The 23,250-nt window shown below is 39.4% G+C and overlaps 1 protein-coding gene across 4 annotated transcripts in view; it reads right to left on the reverse strand.

Annotated features, from left to right (window-relative positions):
- NDUFAF2 (NADH:ubiquinone oxidoreductase complex assembly factor 2) overlaps positions 1 to 23,250 on the reverse strand; it is a 192,614-nt gene that overhangs the window by 644 nt on the left and 168,720 nt on the right. The window contains exons 4-5 of one of the 4 annotated variants that reach the window (XM_082622341.1): positions 21,332 to 21,518; positions 6,227 to 6,421 (exon numbers count right to left, since the gene is read on the reverse strand). The exons of 1 other annotated variant lie outside the window; for it this stretch is intronic. In XM_082622341.1, the coding sequence (XP_082478467.1) occupies positions 21,333 to 21,518 (186 nt within the window). In that variant the 3' untranslated portion in view covers positions 6,227 to 6,421; position 21,332. Of the gene's footprint in view, positions 1 to 6,226; positions 6,422 to 21,331; positions 21,519 to 23,250 lie in introns of those variants that run through there. 2 more of the 4 variants (XM_082622342.1, XM_082622340.1) reach the window with 2 other exon arrangements.

Raw genomic sequence — 23,250 nt, forward strand, 5'->3', positions numbered from 1 at the left:
TCACTCTTATCAAAGATTTTCTAAATTTAACAGCTATTTACTGTCTCAAAAACTAATCAGTGATTTGTACTTTTTTTGCAGATGAAGTGAAGGTGAGAGGGCCTCAGAAGGATGCTCCTGCCAGTCTCTTCTCTGTGGGACTTAAAGCATGGTTGCTAAGGCCACCCTCTATAGCGCCAGGACCAAGTCCCATCTATTTCCCTTTCGCCTCTGGAGTGGTATGGCAGTGAAGAGGAGGACAGAAATGGAATCAGAGTTCAGCAAGCCTTAGACACCAGTTCCAGAGAGGCACTTTGCTATTGGAAGTGCTTTCTCAAATCAGTGCAAGCAATTTGTGCAATGCAGTTTTGTCACTCATTTGCTATTCTATTTGTAAGGATCTATACCCCGAACAACAATCAATCTATTACTGTATTTCATTGAATACAAGACCATCAAATTTAAGATGCATTGCTGTTATATGTACCACTAAAAAAGGTAAACTCCTTCACACATCCTGATTTCAGAGATGTTAAAATTTGAAGATACGCATCTTAAAAACAGATGAAATAGTAATTACGTCTTTTACCTTTTTTGATTCCTTCTTCCTCTTCTATCTTAATTATTTCCAAATGGGTGAATTTTTTTTTTTCTTTTGGCTGCGCCTCACAGCTTGCGGGATCTTAGCTCCCCGACCAAGGATTGAATGGGTGCCCTCGGCAGAGTCCTCACCACTGGACTGCCGGGGAATTCCCTGGGTGAAATTTTTAATGTTCTTTTTGCTTATCTGTATTTTCTGATTTTTCTTTAAGAATATATTTGTTGGGCTTCCCTGGTGGCGCAGTGGTTGGGAGTCCACCTGCCGATGCAGGGGACACGGGTTCGTGCCCTGGTCCAGGAGGATCCCACATGCTGCGGAGCGGCTGGGCCCGTGAGCCATGGCCGCTGGGCCTGCGCGTCCGGAGCCTGTGCTCCGCAGCGGGAGAGGCCACAGCAGTGAGAGGCCCACGTACCGCAAAAAAAAAAAAAAAAAAAAAAAGAATATATTTGTTATTTATAATATAAATGTTAACATAACTAATATCTGACAACATTGACAAAAACAAATTCTCCCAAGTTATTTTTAAATTTCAACATTTAAAAAAAAATGACACATCTGGGACTTCCCTGGTGGCGCAGTGGTTAAGAATCCGCCTGCCAATGCAGGGGACACGGGTTCAAGCCCTGGTCCAGGAAGATCCCACATGCCACAGGGCAACTAAGCCTGCCTGCCACAACTGCTGAGCCTGCACTCTAGAGCCTGCGTGCCACAACTACTGAAGCCTGCGCGCCTAGAGCCCGTGCTGCGCAACAAGAGAAGCCACCGCAATGAGAAGCCCGCACACCACAACGAAGAGTAGCCCCCATTCGCCGGAACTAGAGAAAGCCCGAGCGCAGCAGCAAAGACCCAATGCAGCCAAAAATAAATTTATTTTTAAAAATGGTTCCTTTAAAAAAAAGACAAATCTGGTTATTTAACTATATGATGCAATCTTTGTTTCTAACGTGAATTTCAAGCAATAATAGTTCTCCAAAAAGGTAAACACTGATATTTAAAATCACATTTAAAATAATGGTCTATACTTACAGCAAAAGATTTGAGGAGATTGTAGTGTTACAGACTTCTAGACACAAAGAAGGGCCCATCTAATGAAACCTCTCCTAAAGCAAACATGTGAGGGAAGGCGTATTTATAAATATTCTTGTAATTTCTATAACAGATCAATTCCCTATGAGTAATTTAATAACCACAGTAACTATGAGTTTAGGGACAGCTGCTATGAGTGAGGGTGAAAGTCAGGCTTTGCCTTTTGTAAACCCTGTAGAATTCTCAGGTGGGGTGACCATATGTCACAAAAGAAATCCCTCAATATGATACTGGAAATAATGGAAGTAGGTGGAAATATTTTTCAGTCTGAGGCCATCTCATCTTCACTTATCTCCAGACTTCAAGACCCTCTATGAACTGGTGTGTCAGCCCGGAGGCTCTTTCTCCTGAGCAGAATGAAAGGTTCAGGAGGGTTGAACTTGCACTAGTAGCCCACCACAGGGAGCAAGACACTACTGAGAAGCTGGTATAAAGCTTGCTTGGGTTGGTATAAGAGCATCAGTCACATTGCCTTTAGGGATTTCAGCTCTGCTGTTGCAGTCTTACAGCTGGTGCAAGCCTATGCCTTCTGCATAAAAGGAAACTGAGGGCAGAGAGCTGTTCTTTCTTTTTTCCTGCCTTCATATAATTCCTCTTTACTCACCATTACTCTGCCAAGTTTCTTTCTTATAACAGCTATTTAGGCCAATAAAAAGCCAATCTGAATATGTTAATTATTTTAATATGAAGATTAAATATTTCGGAGTTGAAAAACATGGAGACTATAGTTCTTCCTAGAAAATTATTTGTCTTTTTTTTTAAACTAATGGTTACCAGACCCCTGCCAACAGCTTCCAGAAAAATTACACAGAACATAAATCATTTGTGAAAGGAAATCTAGTTTTGTAAATATTTGGAATAGATAAAATGAAAGTAGTTAGGTGGAAAAAATAGGAATTTGTAGACTAAAAGAGAAACAGAAGTAATTCTGTAACAAAGCCTATTTCATAGCAGAAATTACTATAAAGCAAGGATTTTTCCCTTAACATTATTTCCTTGGAAACATATCACCTTAAGTCTCAATATGTTTATCAATAAAAACATTGTTTGTTTCAGCATTTTAGGGATAAACCAAGGGTAAGTAGGTCTTCACATAAATGTTTATATGTTTAAAGCAAATATTTATCCTTTTGCATACCACTTTTCTCCCTGTCAGTATTCTTTCACATTAAAAAAAAAACAGTTGTATGGATTTTATCACTTGCATTATACCATGACTTACTTAATGTCTACCCCTATTTTTGTTTCCAATATATCACTTTTTCATAAAAAAAAAACAGAACTCTGATGACTATCCACATAGGTAGTTCTTTGACCCAAACACATAGCTGCAATCCCAAATCTACCTTTTACTATCTATGACACCAAGAAAGTCAGTTAACTTTGTTCAGTCTCAGTTTCTTTATCTGAAAATGGGAATACTATGTATATATAAAATTTACATCTCAAATACTCATATGCATACTGTTCACACTGTTAGACCTTCTGAAAGTTTGCAGTTAAAAACATGGGCTTTGAAGCAAGACAAACTGCATATAAATCTCAGTTTTGCCATTTACTAGCTGTGACCCTGTTAATGTTGCTTAACCTCTCTGTGTCTCAGTTTCCTTGTCTAAAATGGAGATTACAGTACTGCCTTCTTCTGTGGGCTGTTGTAAAGACTGGGAAAGAACTGGCTATTGGGCAGTAATAGTACAACAGAAAACGTTACAGGTGGATTTTTAAATAGTGATTGTTTATTCTATTTCATTAAAAATAAACACACCAAACTTATATCTGTCCCTCTTTCTCATCTCAGGGTAGAAATGTAGTCTCAATACTTGTATCTTCAAGTACTTAAAAATTTAACCCACTAATTTGTGACACACATTGAATAACTTTGTTGTGAACATTTTTTAAATAGCAGGATCCCTACATCAATTGCTATCCTTATGAAGAATGAACAAAATTCATAATTTTGCCAGGATGAAAAAATCTCCAATTTAATGTGCTACAGTCTCCAACAAAGGTAGCAAACACTACCACTGGATTGAGAACAGAGGTGTTAGTAAGACATAATCTACTGGCTTGAAAACAAGATGGAGTAACTGGTGCCAGACTAGTTCTTCTGCCATAAACAGCTAGAAAACTGGACAAAAATACTAAACTTTTCAGATACTAAACAACAGCCAGTGCAGTACTGTGATCCTCGAGAGAGGGGAAACAAACGAGATAAGCCCTGTATCACCTCAGCTGGAGGCTGCTGCACAGGGTCAGGGAACCCAAGCAGAGGTTGGTTATCTCGCTGAGCTAAAGAGATAGAGATGGTTGGTTAGGAAGGCTGAGGAAGCTGAAATTTGTCGGGCACAGTACCAGAACACACACACACACACACACACACAGACACACACAGAGTTCTAGAAACCTGGATAGGGGTACCCTTGAGTGTTCAGCTGAGTATTAAACTGTATGTGGGTAGGGTGAGACTCTACAGGGCCAGGAAGGTCAATTTCTGGCTAAAGAATAACTACTGGGGAGCTGTAAACTGAACAACTGCTGCAGCTTGCATGAGACTAGGGGACATTCAAGTTCTAAAAAGCCAGAGATGCCTCACCAAACCTGCAGGGCATTTAGTATAAAGACTTCAGAAAGATCACTCCTTAGGAGTAAGAATAAATTGGCACAAGAGTTGAGGTAATTCTAGACCTGCACTGTCCAATACAGTAGCCACTAGCCAAATGTTGTTATTTAAATTAATTAAATTTTAAAATTTAGTTCCTTAATTGTACTAGGCACATTTCAAGTGTTTAGTAGCCAAATGTGACTAGTGGCTACCATATTGAAAAGCACAGATACAAAACATTTCCATTATTGCAGAAACTCCTATTGAACAGTACTGCTCTAGATCCACCTGAACAAAACTTAAAAATGGGGGCTTCCCTGGTGGCGCAGTGGTTGAGATTCCGCCTGCCGATGCAGGGGACATGGGTTCGTGCCCTGGTCTGGGAGGATCCCACATGCCGCGGAGCGGCTGGGCCCGTGAGCCACGGCCGCGGGGCCTGCGCGTCCGGAGCCTGTGCTCCGCAACGGGAGAGGCCACAGCAGTGAGAGGCCCGCGTACCGCAAAAAAAAAAAAAAAAAAAAAAAAAAACTTAAAAATGAAGCGTCCAAAAGTTTGGGCTGATTCACATGTAAATTAATATACTAAAAACAACAACAACAACAAAAAACCCTCAACATTTTTAAAAGGAAGACAACAAAACACAGACAGTAAACAACATACTATTTCAATGTTTATCATCCAATCAAGAAGTGAAGAAGGAAAGTGTGATCCAAAACCAGTCAACAGAAACATGATAGAAATGATGAAATTAATAGATAAGGACTTTATCACAGCTACTATAAATATGTTCAAAGACTTAAAAGAAAAATTAACATAAAGAGAAGAAAAGTAGAAACATTTAAAAAGAACCAAATGGAACTTCTAGAGGTGAAAAATACAATACATGAAATAAAAAATGTAATGGATACGCTTAACAGCAGATTAGACCCTGCAGAAGAAAAGAAAAATGAATCTGAAAACAAGGCAACGGAAACTATCCAAACTGAAGCAAAAGAGAGAGAAAATAGCTTAAAAACTGAACCAGAGCCTCGGTGAGCTGTGGGGCAATATTAAGCAGTCTTACATACATGTAACTGGAATCACAGAAAGAGAAGAAAGAGGAAGGAGAAAAAATAATGACTAAAAAATATATCAAATAGATAAACATATAAATCTACATATCCAAGAAACTAAAAAAACTCCAAGTAGGAAAAATACAAAACCAAAGCATATCAAAACCAAATTGCTAAAAACTAATGATAAAAGAGAAAATCTTAAAATAAGCTACAAAAGAAAGACATTTATGAGACAAAGATAAATACTATTGAGTTCTCATCATAAACAATGCAAGGTACAAAACAATGGAATGACTTTAATACACTGAAAGAAAATAAAAACTGTCAAGTTAGAATCCTATATCCAGTGGAAACATCCTTTAAAAATGAAGGCATAATGACATTTTCAGACAAAAAAATAATAGATGTTTCTGTCACAAGCAAACCTCTATTACAAGAACATTAAAGGAAGTATTAAATACTTTAGGTTGAAAAAATGATACAATATGGAAACTTGAATCTACATAAAGGAATGAATAGTGCCAAAAATATCAGAATGAAGGACTTCATTGCAGGGAAAAATGTTAGACTTTGGGACACTCTGCTAGGTACTCAATGCCCTTTGATTTTATGTCTACCCACTCCCAGCTCCTTGAGCCCATGAGGACCATCATCACATTGTGCATTGAAACTACTGCTATAGATTTTGAGGGTTATCATCACTGTACCCCCATCAGAAGGACTTCTCAAGCTTTGCAAAGATGTCAGTTACCACTAAATAGAAGAGAAGTACAGCCTGAAATGCAAGAGGACTATTGTGACCATATGCAGCCCTCAGATTGATAGTACTACCTGGGAGACAGATGATGCCTCATTCCCTCCCTACTCCCACCTGACAAAGAGCCTCTGCCCACCAAACCTTCCATGTCTTGCACCACTGTCCTGGCTTCCCTGGCCTGGGATTTGAAGCAGTATGCCAACAATGGCCCTTCTCCACTGAAGCTGAATCTGGTGGGGTGGACAGTCAGAAAGTCATGCATGAGGTTAACTCGTTTCTGAGAAGGTCACATCAAAGAGTCCCCTGTAGTGAAGTACTGAAGGATATCATTCTCAACCAATCTGAGGGAAGAAGAGAAAGAAACCATACTGACAATAGAGAAAGCACAAGCTGTACCAAAATCTGATATTTCAGAACTTTTCCTAAGTATATTGTTTATGAATGACTATTGTTCTGTGACAATCCCTCTCACATCAACAGGCACCAGGGGTGTTCAGTTGGAGCAAATTAGCTTAGGCTTGAGTTGTTTACAGAGCCTTAATATTGGAAAAATAGACAAACTCAGTTGTGAAAAGTATTGTTAAATGTTTGAATTTATATATTTTTCTACATCAAATTATAAATTACCATTGTTTGTGAAGGATTACACTGAAAAAAGATTTTTAAAAAAAAGCTCTGGATGTGTTTAACAAGCTTAACCCTGTTTTTGTAGTTTAGACAAGTTAATGGTTATTTATTGTGCACTATTTATTAATTCAGTGATGAGAACTCAAGCCCCTAAAAGGTTGCAGCTCAAGGCCTTTTCAGTGCCACTTCTTTGCTAAGAGCCCTGCTTAAGAGCCCTTTTGGTAGCTGTCCTGTTGTTGTACTATGTGTTACAAATTGCTAAGTGTGGTAATCACAAAATCATTTTTAAAGTTTTTTTTTTAACTAATAAAATACAGACAAATATTAAAGCTTGAAAATGCAGTCTTTAAACATGTTGACTCAAAGACGTTAGGAATTATATTATCCCACTCTAATCATATAGTCCCTTATGTGAAAATCTAGTACACATGACTTTTGGTGTAGAAATGGTGAAGAAATCAGCTCTAATATACAGTTATAGCTGTGGGAGGTACTATAACAGATCTGGATACTTGGACTATAAAAAAGAGGTGAAACAAACGGCAGAATAGGACTAGAGGTCTCTGTGATGATGCCTTGGGAAAGATAAAGGACACTGAGGCAATGCAAACCTGAACCTTGGAACCGTACTCTAGCATCTGAGAGAAGAGAGAGAGAGCTGTCCACAAGTGCTCTCTGATGAAGTCATCTTGACTGGAAGAAAATTTCATCACTCAGTGAGTACTGGAGAAAGAAAAGGGCTGAGAAATATCTGAGTGAGTTAAAACAGTTTCCCAAGGATTTTTCTGTCTCAGGTATCCAAGTCATTCTGCATCTCTGGGGCCACACTTGGACAAGAGGTGAAAGAGTGAACAATTCTGAGTCTACGCTATTAAACAGAATTGAGTATTTGGATATAGATCTAAGCATACATACAACAGCATTTAGGAATATCTATTATTACACATATACCTTATGGACAAGGGCAGATAAGTACAAATTAAAAATTACCCATCATTAATAATTTATGTAAAGTATCACTAGTATTTTTAAATTTAGTATGCTTATTTGTATGTGCCATATGTATGTATAAATAAAAAAGAAAAATGGTTTTCATGACATAATTCAGGAGCTCAATCCCCTAACCCTGTTTCTCTCTTTAGAGTCTCAGCTTAGCAAAGCGAAAATTCTTCTGTCAAGGAATATTTCAGTAAAACACTCTATGTACATATATATGATGGTGTGATATTCATGTTAAAGATAAAATTCCATAATAATAGACTTCAAAATTATTTTATAATTTTTATACAGATAGACCTGGAAATGGAATAGAGCTAATGGTCAGTTCTTTATTAGGGGATTATGAAGTTTGTTCTAAAAGTGCTATGAAGCACAGGGAGATCAGCTCGGTGCTTTGTGACCGCCTGGAGGGGTGGATAGGGAGGGTGGGAGGGAGACACAAAAGGGAGGGGATATGGAAACATACGTATACGTATAACTCATTAAATTTGTTATAAAGCAGAAAAATAAATAAAATAAATAAAATAAAATAAAAGTGCTATGAACCCAGCCAGGAAAAATGGCAGGCAGAATACAGTTATACATAACAACCCATTTCTTCCTTGAGAGCCTGGCTCCACACTCCTCTGGAGTTTGGTATTTATAAATGGTCTCCATTTGGTTTCAAGTACTTGTGAATTCCACGTATACCATATATAACTACGTTCAAACTTAAGTACAAAAGAAATCCCAAGATAAAAAATCTAAATACAGTTTAAAGTAAATTCAACAGTGCTTCATTGTTAGAAAGTTACCATATTCAAAAGCAAGTAAAGACTTAAAAGTCAGTCTTAACGGATATTGATAAAATTTCCCATGTCAGTAAATTCTTTTTTAGCCTTCTACGGGAACAAAACCATGGCCATTTCATAATGATCCAGTTATATTACATACAAAAAACAGGAACCTAAATTTTTTTTAAGTTTTAGTTTAAAATTATAAATTAGCAATACATTTGTGGCAAAAACTTAGTGTAAATATATCTTTAATAAGGATATATCTACTGGATGTAGATATATACTTTTCAAAGTACACATAAGATAAAGATACAGTGAAAATTTTGGTCTTAGAAACAGATCAACTTTCTAAAATATTTAAATTACTAAATACATTCTCCCCTACCCATACATTTTCACCTCTCACTAGACCATGTGATATATATAATATAAATATATTTGACTTTGACAGCCCCATTTTCTTTCCATAATTTAAACTATACATACTAATGAATAATTTTTATTTTAATCAACATTAAAAATTTTAAAGTATGACTACACTGCTTTTGAGTCTATTTAAAAATATTTTGGGGGCTTCCCTGGTGGTGCAGTGGTTGAGAGTCTGCCTGCCGATGCAGGGGACATGGGTTCGTGCCTGGGTCCGGGAAGATCCCACATGCCGTGGAGCAGTTGGGCCCGTGAGCCATGGCCGCTGAGCCTGCGCATCCGGAGCCTGTGCTCCGCAACGGGAGAGGCCACAACAGTGAGAGGCCTGCGTACTGCAAAAAAAACCCAAATTTTTTTTTTGAAAAATACAAAAAGATTGAGTAAATAGATTTAAGTGAAGACTTGACATAAAGTATGGTACAGGTCCTCAAACCTTAGAGACATATGGTTACTGTAACATGGTCTCCTCCAGAAAGTAGCCTCCCAGTATATGCCACATACTCCACCCAGTAATCAACATGATTATAATGGGAATTTGATTTGTAACTGTTTCACAATGTTCTAAGATGAATATTCTTTTTACAGTGTCAACTTTATAACATACCAAGAAACAATTTAGACCTAACAATAGCAGTAGCAATGCCTAAGCTTGAAAATATTGCCAAATTGTTTAATTAAACTACACTTTCGGGCCTCCCTGGTGGCGCAGTGGTTGAGAGTCCGCCTGCCGATGCAGGGGATACGGGTTCGTGCCCCGGTCTGGGAGGATCCCATATGCCGCGGAGCGGCTGGGCCCGTGAGCCATGGCCGCTGGGCCTGCGCATCCGGAGCCTGTGCTCCGCAACGGGAGAGGCCACAACAGTGAGAGGCCCGCATACCGCAAAAAGAAAAAAAAAAAAAAAAAAAAAAAACTACACTTTCTAGTTCAAGCTGAACTGCCAGGATGAAATAGTAAGTTATTATATCACCCTTTTTCAATGTATGAAAGAGAGAAGAGAAAAAAAGAGGGGAGGTTATGAGGTCACCAAAATGTTATGAGATCACCAAAAGGTACCCTGTGCTCAGACCAGAGGCGATGCCTGTTGGATCAGTAATCAAAAATGAATTTAATCTTGCCCGGGTGGGAGTAGAAGCCAAAATGGTAAATAAATGACAGAGCGTAGGTGAGTATGATAGCACTGGGTTGCAAAGAAATCTATTAGAATGAAACAACAACCAAGCAAGTTCTGCTTACAGAAGCTGCTCCTGCTATGTGTTCTTGCCAATCACTAGTGTGCCTCTGCCAAGTCAATGTCACCTTTAATTTATTCACATTCAAGTCTGCTGCAAACAGACTTTGATCAATCACAATAATGAAAATGTAGACTGAGTTTTGTTGTTTTGACATGCTTTCTTGAACTTTTCTCCTTCATTTTTTCAAAACACTTCTAATTGCAAGAAGTTGATCTCAATGGTTCCTGTTATTTGAGGGAACAATTGTTAAGGTTTGTTTATATTCCTTGCTGGCTAGGAATTTCTGGCACTGAGTTTTCTTTCTTTGAACTTGAGCCAGATTAATTATTAAATCTCAAAATGTCACTAAAATGAACTAATCACAGAGCTCAAGTCATTAATAGTTTTGCAGGTGGTATTTCCCTTAATAAAACAAATGAACTTCCATATATATATTTTAAAAAGACCTTTGAGCATAAAGACACAATCATTTAATTGAAAAAGGAATTTAGCAGTTAAACATTAATAAAAAAATAATTAGAGTCATTTAATATTAGTCCTATTTAATTGAACTGCCCTGGTGGGAGACAAAGAAAACCTTGCTCCCTTGCGTGAGAAGGGGAAAGACCATAATCCCTGGAAGAGAAGGCAATGTCAGGTCCCCGTGGCTTTCCGGGCATGGACTTTGAGAGTGGGAAAGAAATGGCAGAGAGGCTGGAGCCCTGGAGGAAAAAGAAGGTTCCATCTGTGAATGACTGCTAACATTTATTGAGCTGTTATGTGCCAGCTGCTGTAGGGAGAAAAGAGTTCTTCTCTCCGAGGTTGAGAAAGGGAAGTAGAGGAGTTGGGCAAGAAGGTGAGACACAGAGTTAGAGAAGCTGCAGCTCCCGCTATACAGAATCTGCCCTAGAGATTCAAAGATGTCATGGCCGGAGGTTTCCCTCCCCAGGACCTAATGCAGGGATACTGTCCCCCGATGAAAGGGACAACAGGACCTGGAGCCCTGAAAGATATACTCATTCATTCGTACATTTTTCATTCAATAAATACATACTGAGCACCTACAGTTCAAGGCCCTGGGGATACAGAGGATAAAACCTGGCTCCGACTCTTATGAAGCTTCCTTGTGGGTAGAGAGGAGGACAGGCAAAGGCGGTGACTTTTGGAGGACTCAAGGTAGGGAAGAGCTGAGTTAGCACCAATGGCCAAGTACCAGGCTAATGCTTATGGGTTCTTTCCTATTTTCTCATTCACTCATTCATTGGTTCATTCACACATTGAGAGCCCACTATGTGCCAAGGATAAAGAGTTAAAAGAAACAATTTTTTACCCTGTTCTTAAGGAACTCACAATCTAGGAAAGAGAGATGGGTAAAAGATTAATTAAATTTACAATATGATAAGTTCTGTGATAATATCAAGTAAAGAATGTTATGAGACTGCAGAAGAAAAGTTGGTGTTCCTATTATTCTCCACAGGGTGGGGAGTAGGGGGTTAGAAATGACTTGCTAGAGAAGATGATGCCTGAGTCTTAACAACAGGAATTAACCAGAAAACTGAGAAGAGGGGGCATTCTGGGAAGAGGTAAGTGCTCACTCAGAGGTATGAAGGAGTAAAGCACACAGCAAATTCAGGATACTGTAAGCACTTCATACGGCATGAAGAGGCCAGAACACGCTGAATCTTTTTTTTTTTTTTTTTTTTTTTTTTTTTTTTTTTTTTTTTTTTTTTTTTGCTGTACGCGGGCCTCTCACTGCTGTGGCCTCTCCCGTTGCGGAGCACAGGCTCCGGACGCACAGGCTCAGCGGCCATGGCTCACGGGCCCAGCCGCTCCGCGGCATATGGGATCCTCCCAGACCGGGGCACGAACCCGTATCCCCTGCATCGGCAGGCGGACTCTCAACCACTGCGCCACCAGGGAGGCCCCACGCTGAATCTTATAATGCAATGTTAGGACATTTAGATTTTTATCCTGAAATATTCTGACTTCGAAGCAAGACTAGGATTTCCAGATAGAAGAGTAGAATGATCAGTTAATTTGAATTTCAGATAAACAAAAAATAATTCTTTAGTGTAAGTATGTTCTAAATATTGCATGGGACATACTCACTTATAATTATTGTTTGAAATTTAAATTTAACTAGGTGCCCTGTATTTTTATTTGTAAAATCTGGCAACCATAGCAAGAGACTTAGCATTAAAAAAATGACTCTGGCAACTGTAGAAACTGAATTGGAGGGAGGCAAGAATGGACTAGAGATATCAGTTTGGGCGCTACTGCAGAAATGCAAGTGAGAAATCATTAGGGCAGAAACTAAGGCAATGGTAGTGAGATGGAGAGAAAAAGATAGACTGTTGAGACATTCAAAAGGAGAAAGGTCTTGGTCACCAAGTATGTGGAAGTGAAAGAGACTAGAACAATCCCCAAGTTTCTGATGAACGATGACAGATAATGCCATTAACCATAGTAGGAAACAGAGAAAAAGAGGAGTTCCATCTTAGACATACTGAATTTGAGATGTTCATAAAATATTCAAGTATTCTGTATCGAACTGTTAGCTCCTTCTTCTTAGCCAAACCTCCAAATACTGAAGCGCTTCAGGACTTAATTCTAGGCCCTCTTCTTTGCCTATACTTTCTCCCTAAGTAATTATTTCTATATATGCTGAAGAATTTCAAACTTATACTTTCAGGATTGACCACTCTCCAAGCTCCAGAATCATATAGCCAACTATCTAATTGAAGTCTCCGCTTGGATGCCTTATGGACATTTTTAAATTAAATATATCCAAGACCAATGAGGCTCAGAGGACTAGCTCAGGGTCACACAATTAGCCTAGACTTGAAACGGAAGCTTCTGTCTCCACTGCGTTCTTTCCTCTACTCATACTGCTTTGCACAGTTCTCAGCAGGCCCCCCCGCAGTGCTCAGCATACAACTGGGCTCAGTAGAGTCTGCCTCACTGCACTGTTCCCCTGACACCTGGCAGCTGTGCCTTGTTTCAGTCAGGCCTCACCCTATTCCCATTCTTCACACGTTGAGATCCAGACAAGCTCCAAGGTGACGTCCCACTGCACATACACAGAGAGGGGCCATCCAGCTAACGGGCAGCTCTGAAAGTTAATTACCATACTCTTTTTTTTTTTTTTTTTTTTGCTTTATAACAAATTTAATCAGTTATACATATACATATGTTCCCATATCCCCTCCCTTTTGCGTCTCCCTCCCACCCTTCCTATCCCACCCCTCCAGACGGTCACAAAGCACTGAGCTGATCTCCCTGTGCTATGCGGCTGCTTCCCACTAGCTATCTACCTTACGTTTGGTAGTGTATATATGTCCATGCCGCTCTTTCACTTTGTCACAGCTTACCCTTCCCCCTCCCCATATCCTCAAGTCCATTCTCTAGTAGGTCTGTGTCTTTATTCCTGTCTTACCCCTATGTTCTTCATGACATTTTTTTTTCTTAAATTCCATATATATGTGTCAGCATACAGTATTTGTCTTTCACTTTCTGACTTACTTCACTCTGTATGACAGACTCTAGGTCCATCCACCTCATTACAAATAGCTCAATTTCATTTCTTTCTATGGCTGAGTAATATTCCATTGTATATATGTGCCACATCTTCTTTACCCAATCATCTGATGATGGACACTTAGGTTGTTTCCATCTCCGGGCTATTGTAAATAGGGCTGCTATGAACATTTTGGTACATGTCTCTTTTTGAATTATGGTTTTCTCAAGGTATATGCCCGGTAGTGGGATTGCTGGGTCATATGGTAGTTCTATTTATAGTTTTTTAAGGAACCTCCATACCGTTCTCCATAGTGGCTGTACCAATTCACATTCCCACCAGCAGTGCAAGAGTGTTCCCTTTTTTCCACACCCTCTCCAGCATTTATTGTTTCTAGATTTTTTGATGATGGCCATTCTGACTGGTGTGAGATGATATCTCATTGTAGTTTTGATTTGCATTTCTCTAATGAGTAAAGATGTTGAGCATCCTTTCATGTATTTGTTGGCAGTCGGTATATCTTCTGTGGAGAAATGTCTATTTAGGTCTTCTGCCCATTTTTGGATTGGGTTGTTTGTTTTTTTGTTATTGAGCTGCATGAGCTGTTTATAAATTTTGGAGATTAATCCTTTGTCAGTTGCTTCATTTGCAAATATTTTCTCCCATTCTGAGGGTTGTCTTTTGGTCTTGTTTATGGTTTCCTTTGCTGTGCAAAAGCTTTTAAGTTTCATTAGGTCCCATTTGTTTATTTTTGTCTTTATTTCCATTTCTCTAGGAGGTGGGTCAAAAAGGATCTTGCTGTGATTTATGTCATAGAGTGTTCTGCCTATGTTTTCCTCTAAGAGTTTGATAGTGTCTGGCCTTACATTTAGGTCTTTAATCCATTTTGAGTTTATTTTTGTGTATGGTGTTAGGGAGTGATCTAATCTCATACTTTTACATGTAGCTGTCCAGTTTTCCCAGCACCACTTATTGAAGAGGCTGTCCTTGCTCCACTGCACATTCCTGCCTCCTTTATCAAAGATAAGGTGACCATATGTCCGTGGGTTTATCTCTGGGCTTTCTATCCTGTTCCATTGATCTATCGTTCTGTTTTTGTGCCAGTACCATACTGTCTTGATTACTGTAGCTTTGTAGTATAGTCTGAAGTCAGGGAGCCTGATTCTTCCAGCTCCATTTTTCTTTCTCAAGATTGCTTTGGCTATTCGGGGTCTTTTGTGTTTCCATACAAATTGTGAAATTTTTTGTTCTAGTTGTGTGAAAAATGCCAGTGGTAGTTTGATAGGGATTGCATTGAATCTGTAGATTGCTTTGGGTAGTAGAGTCATTTTCACAATGTTGATTCTTCCAATCCAAGAACATGGTACATCTCTCCATCTATTTGTATCCTCTTTAACTTCTTTCATCAGTGTCTTATAATTTTCTGCATACAGGTCTTTTGTCTCCTTAGGTAGGTTTATTCCTAGATATTTTATTCTTTTTGTTGCAATGGTAAATGGGAGTGTTTCCTTGATTTCACTTTCAGATTTTTCATCATTAGTATATAGGAATGCCAGAGATTTCTGTGCATTAACTTTGTATCCTGCTACTTTACCAAATTCATTGATTAGCTCTAGTAGTTTTCTGGTAGCATCTTTAAGATTCTCTACGTATAGTATCATGTCATCTGCAAACAGTGACAGCTTTACTTCTTCTTTTCCGATTTGGATTCCTTTTATTTCCTTTTCTTCTCTGATTGCTGTGGCTAAAACTTCCAAAACTATGTTGAATAAGAGTGGTGAGAGTGGGCAACCTTGTCTTGTTCCTGATCTTAGTGGAAATGGTTTCAGTTTTTCACCATTGAGGACGATGTTGGCTGTGGGTTTGTCATATATGGCCTTTATTATGTTGAGGAAAGTTCCCTCTATGCCTACTTTCTTCAGGGTTTTTATCATAAATGGGTGTTGAATTTTGTCGAAAGCTTTCTCTGCATCTATTGAGATGATCATATGGTTTTTCTCCTTCAATTTGTTAATATGGTGTATCACGTTGATTGATTTGCGTATATTGAAGAATCCTTGCATTCCTGGAATAAACCCCACTTGATCATGGTGTATGATCCTTTTAATGTGCTGTTGGATTCTGTTTGCTAGGATTTTGTTGAGGATTTTTGCATCTATGTTCATCAGTGATATTGGCCTGTAGTTTTCTTTCTTTGTGACATCCTTGTCTGGTTTTGGTATCAAGGTGATGGTGGCCTCGTAGAATGAGTTTGGGAGTGTTCCTCCCTCTGCTATATTTTGGAAGAGTTTCAGAAGGATAGGTGTTAGCTCTTCTCTAAATGCTTGATAGAATTCGCCTGTGAAGCCATCTGGTCCTGGGCTTTTGTTTGTTGGAAGATTTTTTATCACAGTTTCAATTTCAGTGCTTGTGATTGGTCTGTTCACATTTTCTATTTCTTCCTGATTCAGTCTTGGCAGGTTGTGCATTTCTAAGAATTTGTCCATTTCTTCCAGGTTGTCCATTTTATTGGCATAGAGTTGCTTATAGTAATCTCTCATGATCTTTTGTATTTCTGCAGTGTCAGTTGTTACTTCTCCTTTTTCATTTCTAATTCTATTGATTTGACTCTTCTCCCTTTTTTTCTTGATGAGTCTGGCTAATGGTTTGTCTATTTTGTTTATCTTCTCAAAGAACCAGCTTTTAGTTTTATTGATCTTTGCTATCGTTTCCTTCATTTCTTTTTCATTTATTTCTGATCTGATTTTTATGATTTCTTTCCTTCTGCTAACTTTGGGATGTTTTTGTTCTTCTTTCTCTAATTGCTTTAGGTGCAAGGTTAGGTTGTTTATTCGAGATGTTTCCTGTTTCTTAAGGTGGGATTGTATTGCTATAAACTTCCCCCTTAGAACTGCTTTTGCTGCATCCCATAGGTTTTGGGTCGTCATGTCTCCATCGTCATTTGTTTCTAGGTATTTTTAAATTTCTTTGATTTCTTCAGTGATCACTTCGTTATTAAGTAGTGTATTGTTTAGCCTCCATGTGTTTGTATTTTTTACAGCTCTTTTCCTGTAATTGATATCTAGTCTCATAGCGTTGTGGTCGGAAAAGATACTTGATACAATTTCAATTTTCTTAAATTTACCAAGGCTTGATTTGTGACCCAAGATATGATCTATCCTGGAGAATGTTCCATGAGCACTTGAGAAAAATGTGTATTCTGTTGTTTTTGGATGGAATGTCCTATAAATATCAATTAAGTCCATCTTGTTTAATGTATCATTTAAAGCTTGTGTTTCCTTATTTATTTTCATTTTGGATGATCTGTCCATTGGTGAAAGTGGGGTGTTAAAGTCCCCTACTATGATTGTGTTACTGTCGATTTCTCCTTTTATGGCTGTTAGTATTTGCCTTATGTATTGAGGTGCTCCTATGTTGGGTGAATAAATATTTACAATTGTTATATCTTCTTCTTGGATCAATCCCTTTATCATTATGTAGTGTCCTTCTTTGTCTCTTCTAGTAGTCTTTATTTTAAAGTCTATTTTGTCTGATATGAGAATTGCTACTCCAGCTTTCTCTTGGTTTCCATTTGCATGGAATATCTTTTTCCATCCCCTTACTTTCAGTCTGTATGTGTCTCTAGGTCTGAAGTGGGTCTCTTGTAGACAGCATATATATGGGTCTTGTTTTTGTATCCATTCAGCCAATCTGTGTCTTTTGGTGGGGGCATTTAGTCCATTTACATTTAAGGTAATTATCGATATGTATGTTCCTATTCCCATTTTCTTAATTGTTTTGGGTTCGTTATTGTAGGTCTTTTACTTCTGTTGTGTTTCTTGCCTAGAGAAATTCCTTTAGCATTTGTTGTAAAGCTGGTTTGGTGGTGCTGAACTCTCTCAGCTTTTGCTTGTCTGTAAACGTTTTAATTTCTCCATCAAATCTGAATGAGATCCTTGCCGGGTAGAGTAATCTTGGTTGCAGGTTTTTCTCCTTCATCACTTTAATTATGTCCTGCCACTCCCTTCTGGCTTGTAGAGTTTCTGCTGAGAGATCAGCTGTTATCCTGATGGGGATTCCCTTGTGTGTTATTTGTTGTTTTTGCCTTGCTGCTTTTAATAGGATTTCTTTGTGTTTAATTTTTGACAGTTTGATTAATATGTATCTTGGCGTATTTCTCCTTGGATTTATTCTGTATGGGACTCTCTGTGCCTTCTGGACTTGATTAACTTTTTCCTTTCCCATATTAGGGAAGTTTTCAACTATAATCTCTTCAAATATTTTCTCAGTCCCTTTCTTTTTCTCTTCTTCTTCTGGAACCCCTATAATTCGAATGTTGGTGCGTTTAATGTTGTCCCAGAGGTCTCTGAGACTGTCCTCTGTTCTTTTCATTCTTTTTTCTTTATTTTGCTCTGCATCAGTTATTTCCACTATTTTATCTTCCACCTCACTTATCCGTTCTTCTGCCTCAGTTATTCTGCTATTGATCCCATCTAGAGTATTTTTTATTTCATTTATTGTGTTTTTAATCGATGCTTGATTCATCTTTAGTTCTTCTAGGTCCTTGTTAACTGTTTCTTGCATTTTGTCTATTCTATTTCCAAGATTTTGGATCTGGGAAATAGAATCTTGGATCATCTTTACCATCATTATTCTGAATTCTTTTTCAGGTAGACTGCCTATTACCTCTTCATTTGTTAGGTCTGGTGGGTTTTTATCTTGCTCCTTCTCCTGCTGTGTGTTTTTCTGTCTTCTCATTTGCTTATGTTACTGTGTTTGGGGTCTCCTTTTCTCAGGCTGCATGTTCGTAGTTCTCATTGTTTTTGGTGTCTGTTCCCAGTGGCTAAGGTTGGTTCAGTGGGTTGTGTAGGCTTCCTGGTGGAGGGGACTAGTGCCTGTGTTCTGGTGGATGAGGCTGGATCTTGTCTTTCTGGTGGGCAGGTCCACGTGTGGTGGTGTGTTTTGGGGTGTCTGCGGACTTTTTATGATTTTAGGCCACCTCTCTGCTAATGGGTGGCGTTGTGTTCCTGTCTTGCTAGTTGTTTGGCATAGGGTGTCCAGCACTGTAGCTTGCTGGTCGTTGAGTGAAGCTGGGTGCTGGTGTTGAGATGGAGATCTCTGGGAGATTTTCGCCGTTTGATATTATGTGGAGCTGGGAGGTCTCTTGTGGACCAGTGTCCTGAAGTTGGCTCTCCCACCTCAGAGGCCCAGCACTGACTCCGGGCTCCTCAATTTGGGATGATTTGTTGTCTATTCATGTATTCCACAGATGCAGGGTACATCAAGTTGATTGTGGAGCTTTAATCCGCTGCTTCTGAGGCTGCTGGGAGAGGTTTCCCTTTCTCTTCTTTGTTCTCACAGCTCCTGGGTCTCAGCTTTGGATTTGGCCCCGCCTCTGCGTGTAGGTCGCCGGAGGGCATCTGTTCTTCGCTCAGACAGGACAGGGTTAAAGGAGCAGCCTCTTCTGGGACTCTGGCTCACTCAGGCCGGGCGGGAGGGAGGGGCACGGAGTGCGGGGCGAGCCTGCAGTGGCAGAGGTCGGCGTGACGTTGCACCAGCCAGAGGCGCGCCGTGCGTTCTCCCAGGGAAGCCGCCCCTGGATCCCGGGACCCCGGCAGTGGCGGGCTGCACGGGCTCCCGGAAGGGCGGTGTGGACAGTGACCTGCGCTCGCACACAGACTTCTTGGCGGCGGCAGCAGCAGCCCCAGCGTCCCATGGCCGTCTCTGGGCTCCGCGCTTTCAGCCGCGACTCGTGCCCGTCTGTGGAGCCCCTTTAAGCAGCGCTCTTAATACCCTCTCCTCGCGCACCAGGAAACCAAGAGGGAAGAAAAAGTCTCTTGCCTCTTCGGCAGCTCCAGAGTTTTCCCGGACTCCCTCCCGGCTAGCTGTGGCACATTAGCCCCCTTCAGGCTGAGTTCTCGCCGCCAGCACCAGTCCTCTCCCTGCGCTCTGACCGAAGCCCGAACCTCAGCTTCCAGCGCCGCCCACCCCGGCAGGCAAGCAGACAAGCCTCTCGGGCTGGTGAGTGCCGCTCAGTACTGCTCCTCTGTGCGGGAATCTCTCCGCTTTGCCCTACCCAGGTATGTGGGGAGTTTCTTGCCTTTTGGGAGGTCTGGGGTCTTCTGCCAGCGTTCAGTAGGTGTTCTGTAGGAGTTGTTCCACGTGTAGCTGTATTTCTGGTATATCCGTGGGGAGGAAGGTGATCTCCGCGTCTTACTCTTCCGCCATCTTACCCGGAAGTCCTTTTATTGACTCACTACCATACTCTTAAAGTAGCCTTTCTGACATATCAAAGGCAAACCTGGGCAGGATCTGGGGAAGAGGAAGAGGTTACTGGGATGTCCTCAGGGTGGGAAGCAGCACTTCTGCCAGCAGTAGCTAAATCAGCCTCCCTTACACAACTATATTTACTAAAACTATTCCTACTTTCCTTTACCACCTACATCCACCTAGCACTAAATCCTATCAATTCTTCCTCAAAAATGTATCTTGAATTGTGTGGTTCTCTCCATCTTCATTGCCAACAACATTTCTTGCCTAGATTACAATCGCTTCCTAATAGGTCTCCTTGGTCCTCTATGATCTAATGTCCACGTAGCAACCCCTGACCTTTCATGCCACTTCCCACTAACAATTCTTTAACGGGTCCTTAGAAAGAACAAATCCCAAACTTGTCCATGACAGACAAGGAGATACTCTGATTAGCTCCCCCTTCAAGAAAGGACTTGCTTCAGGTGCAGGGAGTGTGGTGGGCAGACAGCCTACACTGTATAGCCATACTACGGCTTATCAACAGATAGACATTTGGGTTGTTTTCTAGACTTTCACTATGTTATATTCACTATTTCTTTTACAGATAGTGAATTATGCCAAATAATGTATTTTTACCAGATGATTCTGAGTAGATTCCTAGAAGTTGGATTGCTAAGGCACAGGGTAAGTACATATATATATTCTGCTATCTCAAAGAGAATGGGTTTTTGACTCCCTTTCTACCTCCCTCCTCTCCTCCTTCTTCCCGCCATTACTCAGTGCCTAGAATATCCAGCACGTAATAGGTGTTCAATATATATTTGTTAAATTAATGAATTTGGCTCTGCATATACACTTTACTAACTGCTGAAAGATCAGATTAAATTTGTATTTTGCAATTGTGTTATAAGTCCAAATCTAAACTTCAATACCTAGTTATAAGTCCAAATCTAAATTTAATAGCTAGTAATCAATGATAAATCATATTCCATTAATAAAACAAATTCTGATTCTAAGTGACTTAAAGCCCTTCTCTTCATATGCTAGAAAAGTCTTAATAACTTGAAAACTGAGAAAAGACAGGTACAAATTTATTTATACTCCTGCGAGTTTACACTAGTTTTTGAAAAAATCAATGTAGTAAAGTTGACTGAGTTTGCTCTTTTGAAAATTGAGAAAAAATTATTTCTCTGCTTTTCTTCGTGTACCTTTTACCTGTCAACAAGTTAGTATTTGACTTAAAATATATCACCACTCAAATACAAAGTTCCTAATTTAGGAAGGCGTTAAAGTGAGAAAGTTGAAAAATAAACCAATTATTTTGGACTTAAAACACTTTTTTTCCCTCATAGAAATGGTTTTATAATGATGGTTATATTCCCTGCCTAGTATATATATTAAGCAATTTAGCCACAGTGTAGCATATTTGCAATAAAAAATACAATGTGATATAATCACAGTACCTCATGCATAGTGAGTACGACTGACTTGAGACTTGAAAACAGGCTGCTGACATCTCAGAGGGACAGCTGGTACTGTTTCCCCAAAGAGGCAAGGGTACTGTGGGGAGGTAGATGGGTAAGTGACCCTCAATTCAAATGGAACTCTCCAGTCCACACACCTCCAAAGAGTGTCCAAGCATCTTCCTTCCTATTGTGGGATTGGAGAAGGTAGAAATAAGAGGATAGGCTTGGGAAAGGGTAGGTAGTGGTAGAAAGTGGGAGAAGGTGACCACATGGCCAACTAGAAATGCAGCGGTCAGATAAACAACCGCCACGACATCAGCAATAACAACAACACCCACTTCAGGCAATGTGAGTAGCACCGACAGGCAGTTGGGGCTGTCTGCAGCAATTATACCGGGAGGAGAGTGGAATTCCCAGAAGAGTAGCGGCTGATGAAACCAAATGAAATGACATGGTGGGAAGGAAACGATAAAAGGAAGGAACCACAGAAACATTTTTTCTCCTAAGAGAGAAATGAAAAGGCTAGAATATTAATTAGGATTGTAGAGTGAGTTCTAAAAGTCAGGCAATCAGGTGAGCAAGCAGGTGTAAATTCAACTGGGCATCAGTGGTAGCCAAGGAGCCAGGCTTCCTTTAGGTTTGGTGCCAGGAGAAAAAGAAAGGCTCAGGAGTGTCCCAGCCTACAGGAGACAGGAAAATGAACAAACAAGGTGGGGTGAGAATTCTTATGGGAACTGGGGGGAGGGCAGCCAAATGGTCACTGAGAAATAAGAACAAAGGCAAAAGGAAATCAAGGGCAGAGAAGCAAGGGGCTTCCTAAGGCACTCACCAAGAGACCTCAGCTGAGGTCTGACCTCTCTTTCACTTTCATTTACGTACTCATTTGATATGATTGAGCTCCTACTCTGAGCCAGGCACTGTTCTAGATCCAAGAGATACAGCAGGGAACACGAGGCAGTTCCTGCTCTCATGAGGCTTAAATTCTAGAACGAAGAGAGAAATGATAAACTAGCAAATATAAGCTAACTGGTAACTGCCTGCTACTGCCATATCCTTCTCATTTAATCAGCCTGCCCCTTGGGTTTACTAAGAAACAGGAAACTTGAAATAGTAAACTAGCAAAGGAGTAAACAGATCTTTCTTTAGCTCCTTTTGAATGTTCTTTTTTCCCCTCTAAATCACTTTTTTTCTATAATAATAAATCTTGAAACAAACGCTGAAATTTAAACAAAAATCTATGAAGTCAAAGTGGAAATCACTTACAATTTCATATTCACTGTTGAAAAGTCTGGAGTATATAATTATATACTTTCCCCTATAATACATATACATTTATAGTATGAATATATCTAATTTACAAATGTATATTTATAATTATAAATAAGATGTGCATATTGTTTCATAAATTGGTTTTTCACTTAATATTTTCCAGACATCTTTTGGTGTCAATATATAGATGTATATTATCCTTTTTTGAAATTAATGTATATTTTACTACTTATTCTTTACTATTTTTTACTTTTTTAAGTTAAAGTATAGATGACTGACAATATTATATTAGTTTCAGGTGTATAATACAGTGATCTGATATTTTTATAGATTATGTATTCTAATAAAGTTCTTATAAAACATTGAGTATATTCCCTCAATGTGTGATGTGATGTGCATTACATCCTTCTTATTTATTATTTTTTTAAAGAGTGTTCTCATGTTTTTTTAATATATATTATTTATTTATTTATTTATTTATTTATTAAACATCTTTATTGGAGTATAATTGCTTTACAATGGTGTGTTAGTTTCTGCTTTATAACAAAGTGAATCAGTTATACATATACATATGTCCCCATATTTCTTCCCTCTTACATCTCCCTCCCTCCCACCCTCCCTATCCCACCCCTCTACGTGGTCACAAA

This window comes from Mesoplodon mirus (assembly GCF_964341445.2).
Source record: "Mesoplodon mirus genome assembly, chromosome: 5".
Taxonomy (NCBI): domain Eukaryota; kingdom Metazoa; phylum Chordata; class Mammalia; order Artiodactyla; family Ziphiidae; genus Mesoplodon; species Mesoplodon mirus.